Genomic DNA, 13193 nt, shown 5'->3' on the forward strand with positions numbered 1-13193 from the left:
TCTTTATATTTTTTTAATTTGCTTTGTAGAAAGGAAAGCTAGATGAAGTGAATTCCATCTTAGCCTGCCATGACAGCTACAAGACACAGCTATACAGTGATGACTTGTGGGTTGAGTTCATTGAGCTGGACATAGAAGACCCTGAAGAAAAGAACAGAGCCTCAGACACTGACAGGCTCCTGAGTGAAGATCATCTGAAATCTCACAGTTGCTTGGGAACGAAGGATGATGATTCTGGACGGGCCAGCTGTTGTGAACCAGATATTCCAGAGACAGACTTCAGTGCAAGCGACACGTGTGATGCCACCTCTGATAGTGACCAGTTCAAAAAGGCTACTGAAAAAGAAGAGGATCTCTTGTGCCTTGAAAGACAAGATAATGATGAGTCACTTCCAAATCTTGCCAGCACAGACCTGCAGAGCCGGCATAGGAATACTCAGCCTGAAAACAGCAATGTGTGGGCCCCCTTTGAAGTCACCCCAGCGTTGAGTCACCCCAGCATTGAGTCACCCCATCTGTCAGTCCATACCCAGATAAGCAACCAGAATTCACTGACAAGTACTGACTTCTACGCTCAAGTGAGTGATATTACTCCGGCAGGCAGGGTTGTACTTTCACCAGGGCAGAAATCCAAGTTGGGGAGAGCACAGCGTGAAGGCTGCCCAGAACAAAACTTCACCATGGACAACACCTATTTCTGTGAGGCAGATGTGAAAAAATGCATTGCTGTGACTTCCCACGAAGAGAATGAGCCACATGTTCAGGAACAAGGCTATAATGAAGATGGTTACTTCACCACAGAGAGCCTTACCACTACTGTTGCCAATTTTGGAGCTTCAACAGCAGCACCCTCCAGTTCAGAGATGCCTGTTGCAGACTATACATCAATCCACATTGTTCAGTCTCCACAGGGCCTTGTGCTCAATGCTACCGCGCTGCCGGTGCCAGACAAGGAATTCAATGTGTCTTGTGGCTATGTGAGCACAGACCAGCTGAACAAAATCATGCCATAGCTCTTGTTTGACTAGGTGTGTGTAGTTTTCACAGCAGAGAGTCAGTTGTGGGCTTGTATGCTGAAACCAAAATGAAGTCTAAAAGTTTTTTGTGGTTCCTATAATTTTATCTGAAATGTTGCAGCGTAAAATATACTCAAAATATTCCTATTGTGTTCTGTAAATATTAGCTAGAATTTGTCTTGAGGCTGTTTTGTCTTGTTCTTGTGGGTGTTGATTTTTGTGAAATTAAACATTGAAATTACTGTTTAATGTACAGGAAATTGTGCATTTTGATAAAGCTAAAAATCAGGTGGTTTAAAGTGTAAGAATTTAGAAAAAACTGCTGTTGGCAGAAACCTTTTTATCAATAATTGGGAACTGATCATATAGGTGAAAACACAAAAGTAGCTTGACTAAATAACACATCTATTTTGACTTATAAAAATTGGTAAAATATATTTTAATACTTTGGTCATAAAACCATAAATATTTTCTATTATACCAAATATTGTAGTTCAATTATGGTGACCCATTTAAGTAATATAATTGCTGCAGCCCTAAAAAGGAGTTTTCTGGTTTTTAAAATTTTGTTCAGAGCTAAAAGAAAAACAAAGATTTTTACAGAGCCATTTTATACCTCCAAAGAAACATGTAGAAAAATCTTGAAATATTGTAGGAACTTAAACTGATTCTATTACTTTCTTATGGTAACTAGTATAGAAATATACAAGCAATTTAAAGTTCTGTGTAAAATTTTAGAATATACAGCATACTTGGGCAAAGTATTCTGTTCTTTATCAGAATCTAGTTAATGCTAATAATAATAATACTACACTTTTTATAAGAAAAATCTTGTTGACCACAGTATTAAACACTGTGCAACTAAACTTTCACTGAAAATTTTTGAAAGTAAATAAGCTCTGATAACTTAGCAGCATAGTATCTTCATATTTGACCAACTTCTGAAGCCCTTCCAGAGCCAAAGGTATCACTACATTTATTAGTGTGTGCCACATAAAGTCTTTATAAAAACAATAAATTAAGGACTTCAGAAGTTAGCCACCAGTTATTTTTTAAAGATATAACAGGATTAAAATACTTAAGTGGAACAAGGGGATCAAGTACAGTATTGTTCAAACGTGGTTTTCATTTTTGCAGCCTAACAGCATCTCCTCTGACCATGTTAGGCAGACTTGCAGAAGAAAAGAAGAGAAAACTGAAATTCAGTGAGGAAGCGCTCCTTGTTCTTGCATGTGTTAAGAACTTGATAGAGCTTTGCAATTAACTAATTAATTAATTAATTAAGGAGTTACCTTCCTAGGCCATGATTTCATCACAGCAGGGTTCTTCTCAGAAAGCAAATAGGAACGTTCATTTCTTTACTCTGACCTGAACAGAAGTGTATGATGTGCAGCAAATTCAGGTCTTGCTTATGATGTCTCCAGCTGAACTCACTGATGCTCTTTTTGTGACCAAGTGCTACACAACTGGGCCCAACTACCGGGTGGGATTTTTAAGTTTAGCACGTACTTTATGGTAAATGTGCATTAGATATTCTGCTAATTTGCTGCTATAATTTTCTAATAGCTACATTATTTAGTTTCATATAAAATTTCATAGATGATAGACACTAATGCAAGTAATGCCTATGTGTGTGTTTGAAAGAAGTTTCTTACTCTGTTTCTATTGCCAAAAATAGTTAAATACCTCAGTCAAACTCAGAATGTCATTTTGGTACTTTACTGGTCACACAAGCCATGATATGCCGGTCAGATGTGTCTTTCAGTTTCTATTTAACTTTCTCTATGTTAGTGTTTTGTTTGTTTTTCTCAAAGTTTAATAAATGTATTGTCTTTCATCTGTCTGGATACAATGTGGGTTTTTTCAGATAATTAATTTTTTTAATGGAAAATAAGAGATTTTATTAGGAGAAATCAAATATTTCTCATAGAATAAAGCATAAAGCCACTACACACAGAACAGAAACAATGCCTTGTGTAATCAGTGTTTTCACTAATGGATGTCTGTTGGAGAGATAGGACACACTGCACCCATAGCTGGCCACAATGTGTTACCAGTTTAGTTGACCCATTTACGTGCTGCTGGAACATCCTGTGACTGGCAGGCTGGTCCCCTGCCTGTACAGGAGCATTTATTATTCCCCAGCTGCAGGACCCTGCATTTGCCTTTGTTGAACTTCATTAGGTTCATCTCCACTCAACTCTCCAGCCTCCTGGTGTATCACCCACTCCTTCCAGTCCTGGACCATCCACCAACTTGTCCCTTCAAAGACAATGTAAATTTCCCAAGCTTAGTGGTACAAAAAACTGAAAAAGCATCGTCTATACCAGGTTCCATTAAGATAAGAAATAAATTTGTCAAACATAATGACTTACGCTACTATTCTTTACTACTTGGGGTGAAATATTTTTTTTCTGACTTATGATACAGGAAGTGAGATCAGCAGATTATGAAAGCTGTTCAGTTGGAATGAAAATTAACATTATCAAAGGTATATTTTCTATTTAAAAATTAAAGAAGAGTTGAGTGCTCTTTAGACCTGCCATGATTTTAGAAATGCTTCAATTTGATGATTGCAATCTCTGTTAGGAACACTTTACAGTCTTTTAAAGCTTAGAATATATAATTACGTATGCATCAGCATAGTTGTAAGAATGGGAAGTAATTCTCTGGTTCAAAGAGAAACTTCAAACCATATGACATTTAGCCACAGGCAACTTTCTTTCCTACATTGAAATTAGCTATCTCAGGGGCCTATTACCAGTTGAAAAACAGGTGTGCCTGATGCAGACTACCTGATCTGAGAGAAAAAGGGAGAAAATGTTTGGAGCATGATATTATTTTCATTAAAGAAGAAATGCAAACTTGAGTGGTGGGAAAAGGAGTAAACTACAGAATCTTAGATTTGCAATACAATTTTTTCAGTTTAACTCAGAATATCTCTTAGTTAAATAGTCAGAATATTTCACTGAGATGGTGGAATTGGTAAGAATTTGACCAGCTTTTATAACCAATTGACTTTGAGGAGATACAAGTGGATATAGTTCTCTCTTGGAACTGACTCTGTCTAAATGTAATTTAGCAGTACAAATTCTTCTCTCTGACTAATCATTATTAATTGCATACACATTCAGTGCTTTAACTGCCATAGAAACCATGCCCTCAGGGCCACAGAGAAGCAAGATGTGGTCCAAATCCATTTCTACGATTAGTATACTACTTAAACACTCTGGCATAACTGTACTGAGCAAGTGCTTCCTCATCTTCTCTAATCAGGGCTACTGGAGTAGGTAACATTCAGAAGCAAAGAGAAACTGTACCAGTGGTGTCACAGAAACAGGTGCCAGCAGTCAGCGTGATAAGCAGATGGAGTTACTGATACCAATGCATCTAGTAAACTGGCATGCTGTTTGACAGGTTTAATCTTTTGTCATTACAGTATTTGGTATTTCTTTTGCATAATATAAGCCTCTTTATCCTAATATATGAAAACTAGCTGACTAATGATACATTAGCTTCCTGAAACTAGTATGAGAAAGCAGATCATCCCATATGATGTGGTAATTTGTGACAGAACATAGGTGAACTCCCCTCCTCGACACTGAAAGAAATAAAAGTCTGCAGAAGGCTTAGTGGGAGTAAACGCAAAGTTGAAGAGCTTATGCTTACAACTTTCTATAGCTTCCCATCACAATGCTACAAATGATGCTTCCACTACTGTCCCTGGTCTGCTTTCGAGCTCATACTGAAGGAAATGAAATCTGTTCCATAAAAGACACCTGAGACCTCAACATGCCAGGAAACTGATTTGTCTTTTTTTTTTTAGTAGTAACTTCAACAGTTATTTATATTATATATTATTTCCATTGAAAATGAAACCTTTACAATATTATACTAGAAAGAACATAAACTGCAGAATAATACAGTGTCAGTTAACTTCCTCATATTAAAACTTTTGAGATCTATTTCCCAGCAGCTATCTGTGTAGCATGTACTGTGCTACTTTCTCAAGTTACAGAGGAAATACCAACCTTGCCCTTCTGAATGAAAAACTCCTTCAGGAACTAATGCTGTGAGCCAGCTAAATGTACTTGCCTTGGAAGAGTAAGGCTCAGGCTTGGAAATTTAAAAGACATGGTTTCTTGCTAAAACTGTGCTACCAAATGAGTACGTCCAACCCTTCAACAGAGCACATTGTGACCCAGAGATCATTATGAGCATCCTATCCTCCACCTGTGGCCTAGCTGTGTGGGGGTTCCTTAAGCCAAGTTTTTAGCTTTGTGGCAGAATTTTTTTTCTTGCAGCATATTTTTAGTGGAATGAGAAAAATTTACTAGTGCCCTGAAATGCCATGAAAATTTTAAGTGACATTCTCTGAGCCAAACTACAGCTGGAACAATGTGCAACTCTGGACCAGCTCCTGTGTTAACTGCAATTAGATTTGTAAACATACCGTGTTTGAAAATGCAAAATTTTACTTGGGGTTCATATACTTTGTAGAACAGATGCCAAGAATAGATTAGCCAAAGAATGACCTATTTTATGACAAGCTCCAGGGACACACAGTGTCTTGCTTTCATAGTATAAATAAAGGCAGCTGTGTCACTTTCTTTTGAATGTGGTTAGTATTAATTAGCTGATCTCTACCAATCACCAATAAATCAATTACAACAACCTCCTGAATTTACTTTGTTGAGGAAGGTATTAAATGACTATTTAGAAGCAAGAAGCATGCTTTCAGCTTGGCACTGAAAGTGAGCAGTCATAAACAGAAATACAATAGACACGTGTCTTTACAAGTTATGGTTCTGATTTCACAGGGAATTATGTAGTAAATGATGCACAAGTATTCCTTTCTCACAAGATTGCCCCCATCTATTTAATTTCCACAGAAGAAGGACTAAGTCAATGGAGGGGAAAGTAAGAAAACAGAAAATACCATCCAAATGGACAGCTTCAGATAGGATCAACAAGAGAAGATTTGATAATTGCTAGAAAAGGTACTCCCTAACAAAACATCCTACAGTGTACTGTTGGAACATGGTGCTAACAACACTGAGATCATAGATTTGATTCCTGGATCAAGCAATCACTTTAGAATGGGTGATCCTTCCAAGTCCCTTGCAGCTCAGAATATTCTGTGATTTCAGAGAAATGTATTTCAGATAATATGCTCCTTGCCAGCCATTTGCATGGATTAAACACTCACTACCACCCTGGGTTTTTAGGTGTACAAGAAAACTAGGTCAGAAGTTCAGCATGAGTTTAAAAGTACAAGAGATCTAGAATTACAAATAAATTGTTAGAATATAATTATTATATATAACACAAGAATACATGAGAGATTACTTAGAAAGCCAGGAAGCAACACAATTACTTCTCTTGAGTTCATTCTTCTTTGTCTGTTATTCTTAATCTCTAAGATTCATCAGTCATCTTTGTCATATCCTATTTAAAGTGGATAGAATATCTGTTAAATGCTTCCAAGAAAAGACTGGGAGTTTTTGTAGGCTTGCACCATGGCTTGCAGGATAGAATTTTGACATGTCTTGATTAGACACAGACACCTGTTAATTTACTTTATGGGCCTAGGTGGAAGGTCCATATGGAATGCTGACATGGATGCAGTATAGAAAGTAAATAGTCATTTGCAAAGTGAAAATCTTGTGAGAATAAAATTACACTAACGACTTCAAGATTTTCAGCAAAATCAAGAATCTGGTTTTGCATAATTACATTCTCTCTGGAAGTGGCTCCAAATGGCTGACATTGATAGAATCTAATGAAAACTACTTGACTACTGAAGAATTCAGGGCACAAGAATAAGCGAATATATATAGACACTCTCTTCTCTGTAGTATAGATCAAGCTTTTGTTTTAATGTAGTCAGGTTATGTAGTCTAGGTATTTGATTTATTTTTTGCCATAGATATGTAAATATCCAGAGAAGCTGTGGATGTCTCATCCCTGGAAGTCTTTAGGGCCAGGCTGGATGGAGTTCTGAGCAACTTGACCCAGCAGAAACCTGTCCCTGACCACACCACGGGGGTTGGAACTGCATCTTTAAGACCCCTTCCAACCTAGGGCATTCTATGATTCTATGATTCTATGATTCTGTGATCTATGAAAAAAACATCTGTGTCAGGAAAAGAGCAACAAGCTGTGCTACAAATTAAAGCTTTCCCTCCTGCTTGGGTGATGGTTGAAACTTTTCAAACAAAAGTGCTTTTCTGACCAGTTAAATGACTGCAAAGTTCTCAGACTCGAATGACATATGAGGGGCATTTTCCTCTTGGAAACAGCATGTACCAGTCTATGCAACAAAAGCACTGGAACATGCTACCTTCACTTCATATGGCTAAGGATTTTACTATTAATTATGCTGCAGATGAACACAGGCTATTCCAGACAAAGACTTGTAAAGTGCAAGATGCAGTGAGCTACTTTTCCAGCTGTAGTAGTTTGGGAAGTTATTTCTCAAAAAGCAAACCAAAGCCATTTTACATTCATCATGTAGTACAGCTCACACAGAAGATAGTGTGAGTTTTCAGAGTCACTAATGATATAAATTTTAGGAGATTTCATTTGCCATTTAGCTAGTGTTCACCTTCCTTTTTTGGGGTCTTTTGTTTGTTTGGTTGGTTGGTTGGTTTTGTTTTGTTTTTGTTTTTGTTTTGTTTGTTTTGTTTGGTTTTTGTTCATACTGCATCACAGAACATTCCTGTTAAAACTGCAAGGTATGGGATTCATATAATCCATACAAGGAACACTAGAAATGTACTGCTTACCAGTCTCCTGTTAGAAAAAAAAAATTATTTTGATACATACCATAATCACTAAAGCAATTTTTTCTTGACTACTGAAGTTATAAAGCAAAGATTAGGTGACAAGCAAAAAGATACAAGAACAGAGGGAAAAAATACTTTGTGAACAGGAATTTCTGTTCTGTTTCTGAAGAAAATAACAGCTAAAACACATGCTGAAAGTTGAGTGAACATTCTCTCTTAAGACTCTCACCCCGATATTTAGGTAACAAACATGAAATCAACTATTTTCTGAGGTGATTTAATGGCTACAGGTACTGTTTTAGCAGTTATATTTGCTCGTACATATATTTTTTATTTATATATTTATCTATTTAAATGTGTTTTACTACATTACCCTATTTAATTATGTGGCGGGTTGACCCTAGCTGGATAACAGATATCAACCAACGCTGCTTTATCACTCCCCTCTGCAACTGGACAGGAAGAAAAAATTATAACCAAAGGGTCATGAGTTGAAACAAAAACAGAGACATCACTCATCAGTTATCAGAGCCAAAACATACTCAACTTGGGGGAAATAGATTGAATTTATTACAAATCAAAAACAGAGCAGGATATTGAGAAGTAAAACAAATCTTAAAAACATTTCCCACCCACACCTCCCTCCTTTCCCAGCTCTACTTCCTCCCCAGCAGCGGTGCAGGGAGACAAGAATGGGGCTTATGTCACTGCATGTTGTTCCTGCTGCTGCTCAGGGAGAAGACTCCTTCCCCTGCTTCAGTGTGAGGTCCCTCCTGTGGGAGACAGGAGCTCCCCATTAATTTCTCCAGTGTCAGTCCTTTCCATGAGCTGCAGTTCTCCACGAACTGCTCGTGCATGGGTCCTTTTCCATGAGATGCAGCCCTTTAAGAACAGCTTGCTCCAGTGTGGGTCCCTCACAGGGTCATTGGTCCTACCAGCAAACCTGGCACAGTATGCCAGGACCATTCTCCAGCATGGACTTCCCACAGGGAAGTCCCATAACCTTCCTTTGGGCATCCACCTGCTCTGGCATTGACATCCATGGGGCTGTCTCATTAGGGTCTCAGTACAGGCTGCAGGGGACTCTCTGCTCGCATGCCTGAAACACCTCCTTCTGCACTAACCTTGGCTTCTGCACTGTTCCTCTGACATATTCTCACTCCTCTCCTCTCTGAGCACAATTACAACTATACAGTAGCCTTTTTTCCTTTTTAAATACATTATCACAGAGGTGGTTCTACTGTCCCTGATGGGATTGGCCTTGGCCAGCGGTGAGTCTGTCTTGGAACCTGCTAGCACTGGCTCTGCCAGACATGGGCAAAGTTTCTGGCAGCAATTCAAAGAAGACACTTCTGTAGCTCTCCCCACTCTTTCCCTGCTACTCAAACTTGGCCATGCAAACCCAATACAAATAAAAAATTATTTGTATGTATTTTGTGTATATTTCTGCTTTCATTTTCTGGACAAATGTAAACATTTTGGAGAATGCAACAGAAATGGGTACTTCTATACCAATTATCCTTTCTGACAGCTTTCATCTCCTAAACCAGAAAAACAAATTCTTTGGTCAAAAGGAACATAACACGTCAAATAGTACGTTGATGTCCCAGATGCATGAGAGAACACTTTATACTCCCATCTTATTAAGCTGCTCTGCAGTCTAACACTAAAGTCAATGTGATACTCTGCTAAACACTGGGATGAATGCTCTGGCACTCTAGAGCAGGTTAAAACCTATGCTCTTCTTCTGTGTATTCTTCAGAAAAAGACAACACAAATTAGTTTTGTGAACTGCGTTGAATCTTGCAAAGCTTAACTCTGTGAAAGAATCTGACACATCCATTTGAGATGGCTGGGGTTGTACACAAGGCTGTTAAAGACTATCAAAATGGCATAAAGATAACTCAAACACTGCTCAAGCCCATGCTTAACCATGAGATTTTAAACGTACACAGATGATGCTGTTTGTGAGAAACAGAATATGAAACAATGTCTTGTCACAGGTCTTTGATGCAGCAGTTTCTCTTACAGAGATGCTCACAATGACTGTTTTCCACATGGGTTAGAAACTCTCTGTAGGTTGCAGTATGCATCATCACTACCTGCTTCTTGCCTGCCTAATACACAGAGGATGTCAAACATTTTTTCAGTGACCACCAGACTCTTGAACTGCCTTGCACAAGAAGTTACTACCCTATAAAAGGACAAAAAAATTAGAATGAACTCTGAATGAACTATAGATAAAAATCTCATCTTTTTGGAAGCATGCAGTGTTAAACTGCTTATTTTAGCAGCAATATTTTAAAAGCTAAAACAAAAGAATGTTTGCTGACTGTTAAACCTTTTACAAGCTAAATGTTCTACCCCGGCTTATAGACTTCATTCCATGTATTTCTGTGTCAAAATCTGTCAAACATTTTTCCCTCAATGTTTATTTTCTGCGTTTTTCCCCAGTCTGTTCAAAGTAATCACCTTCCCAGAGGTCAAATGACATATTTACATATGGGTCATTTAGCATAGCATTATTACAAATATAACATGTGGACATCGGGTAGCATTTTTGTCTAATCATAAGAATTGGACTTTAGCCTTCACTTCCTGTCTTCCTATGAATGTAATCTATACAAATAAAGCTACAACTAAATAACACAAGAAAACCCCCCATTCTGCAATATACCATGGTTTACTGTGCGGTTACTCAAGATTTTGGTAGGGTTTTCGCTCTATAGTAACCAACAGTGTTTGTAACCAACCTACACTTTTTTCTAGGTCTAAGAGTAACACTAATTGCTATGATTAACAATTTTATTAACTTCAATTGCAAATTTTAATTATAATTTTTTGAAAGTACCAAACCTTTTGAAAAATTTGTGCAATTTACAAGGACAACTGAAACTGTGAAACAGGCTTTGTAAAACTGGTATGTGAAGCAGGAAAAGTGAGCTAGAAAACATGAGTAGCATGTACCGAGTTCCCTGGGTACCTCTTTCTCTATTATTATCTCTTCATGACACACTTGGCACTGTGTCCTTTCCCCACTTGTATCTCAGCTGCAGACCTTCTATCCATAAAAATTATTTTCATTATTTTCCAAGTCAATGTCCCATTAGACACAACCAACCCACAGCTGTTCTGATAAAAGACCTGCCTGCAGAACAGCACTTGTGACCGTGACGGTAGGTTGTTATTTCTCTGGGTGTTTGCAGACACAAAAGGTCCTGCATGCACCCACAGCTTCTGATTTGCCCAGCAGTTCTGCTCATGGAGACAGCACCAAAAGGTATTCCAGATGTAACATCTTCCCTCTCTATTACAGAGAAAACCAGGTCATCTGCAAAAGCTATGGAGTATTCAGCATTTTGGACAAGAAGTCCATTTATACTCTAGAATCTCAGCAGATAAAGGTGTATGTCTCAATGCCTATGTCTCAAACACGGATAGCTGGATGGCTGTGGAGCCAAGAAAGGACAGATGGTAATAACAAGAATTGTTGGCAATAACCAATGATTGTTGGTAGTAACAGTTTGAGAAAGAACAAGATTTGACTGGAGAAGGGCCATACAGGATAGGGCAGCACTTTTCCACGACAAACATTATTGTTTCAGTTTCTGGTGCACAACCCAGCACAGCACGAGTGCAGGAATGAAGCCAAGAAGTGGGCATGGACTATAAGGGGGATCAAGATTATCTAAGACCCTTCCCTTCCCTTCCCTTCCCTTCCCTTCCCTTCCCTTCCCTTCCCTTCCCTTCCCTTCCCTTCCCTTCCCTTCCCTTCCCTTCCCTTCCCTTCCCTTCCCTTCCCTTCCCTTCCCTTCCCTTCCCTTCCCTTCCCTTCCCTTCCCTTCCCTTCCCTTCCCTTCCCTTCCCTTCCCTTCCCTTCCCTTCCCTTCCCTTCCCTTCCCTTTTTCATCTTATCCCTTTAGCCCTCTGCCATGTGTTGATAGAGTATGAAACTGACATACCACTTCACACTTTTGAAGACCCCTTGACTTCTGCAGTTCTGTTCAACCACAAGCATTTATGAATCTTGGCTAGTTCCTTCCCCTTAAGGGTGAAATGTCATGTACTAGAATGCATCTTGGGCTCCAGGAATACAATTTTACAGCCTATTTCAGGGAAAATAAAATAAAATAAAATAAAATAAAATAAAATAAAATAAAATAAAATAAAATAAAATAAAATAAAATAAAATAAAATAAAATAAAATAAAATAAAATAAAATAAAATAAAATAATAAAATAAAATAAAATAAAATTCCACCAAATAAAACCCCAACCACCCCCCCAACTACCCCCCCAAAATAAAACCAAAACAAAACAACAAACCCTAGGTCCATAAGGTAAATTAACAGGTGTCTGTGTCTAATCAGGACACATCTAAGTTACGGGGGAACCTCATCGCTCCTGAGGGGAGGCCGTAAACAAGAGGGGGTCGGCCGAGCCCACCAGCAGCGGCTGGGGGGGCGGAGGGGCGCGCCCCCTGCAGGCCGGCAGTGGTACGCTCCGCCGGCAGGGCGGGGTTTCCCGCCCCCGCGGGCTCCCCTCAGGTGCCTGCGGGACCGCGGCATAAGCGAGGATCGGCAAAGGACGGGAGGGCCTGACGGGCCTGCTGCTGAATAATTCCTACATTCAGTTAATATCACCCTCTCTCTATATATAGATATATGCTTCACTGGCACGTGCAGCAAAAATTTGAAAACTTAACTTTCAAAACGGGATCATCAGCTACAATAATTTTAAAAGTGATATTGACAAAGCATGGATGGCAAGGGGTGAAAGAGGCATTAAAGGAAGGTGTCGCTTTTACAGCAGCCAAACCCACAATTTAAATCTTTAATTTTCCCCGCAGTGACATAAATATCATTCAAGACAAGAGCGGGAGGTTTAACAAAAATGCCTTGCGAAGACATAACATGTAATAGTAATGTGCACAAAAATAACAGTGATGAGTTTTCCTGCTGGAAAAAAATACAACATTAATAATACAACATTATTTTTAATTTACTGTTCCAGTTCAGCAGGAGTTTTGTACCCAGTGGTACTGCTGCCAAGTGCTGAGCACATCCTGTCTTCCGAGAAAACAAGTGATGCCATAAAGTGGGGAAACACATAAAGAAAACAGCTCAACACAGCAGCTCCCTGAATTCCATCCTCTGTCAAAATGTGGAGAGTGGAACACAGTTTTAAAAGTGCAATGAAAAAAATAGTGATTGACAAATATAAGATACTGCCCATAAGAATTGGAAAAGTCAAAGGATTGACATTCATAGTGTACATTGAGATTATCAACTAACAGAATATTAGGATGGGTAACTTTTAAAATTTTGAGTGTCTTGAATACATATTTAAAACCCCAATTTAACAAATCATTGCATTGTAGTAAGTTACAA

General features: G+C 38.6%; 1 protein-coding gene across 2 annotated transcripts in view; it reads left to right on the forward strand.

Annotated features, from left to right (window-relative positions):
* Window positions 1-2863, forward strand: part of GHR (growth hormone receptor) — a 118393-nt gene extending 115530 nt beyond the window's left edge. For both annotated transcript variants that reach the window (XM_063422839.1, XM_063422838.1), the window contains exon 10: window positions 30-2863. In XM_063422839.1, the coding sequence (XP_063278909.1) occupies window positions 30-1013 (984 nt within the window). In that variant the 3' untranslated portion in view covers window positions 1014-2863. The remainder of the gene's footprint in view (window positions 1-29) is intronic.
* The last annotated feature ends 10330 nt before the right edge of the window (window positions 2864-13193 follow it).

This window comes from Prinia subflava, chromosome Z (genome assembly GCF_021018805.1).
Source record: "Prinia subflava isolate CZ2003 ecotype Zambia chromosome Z, Cam_Psub_1.2, whole genome shotgun sequence".
NCBI lineage: Eukaryota > Metazoa > Chordata > Aves > Passeriformes > Cisticolidae > Prinia > Prinia subflava.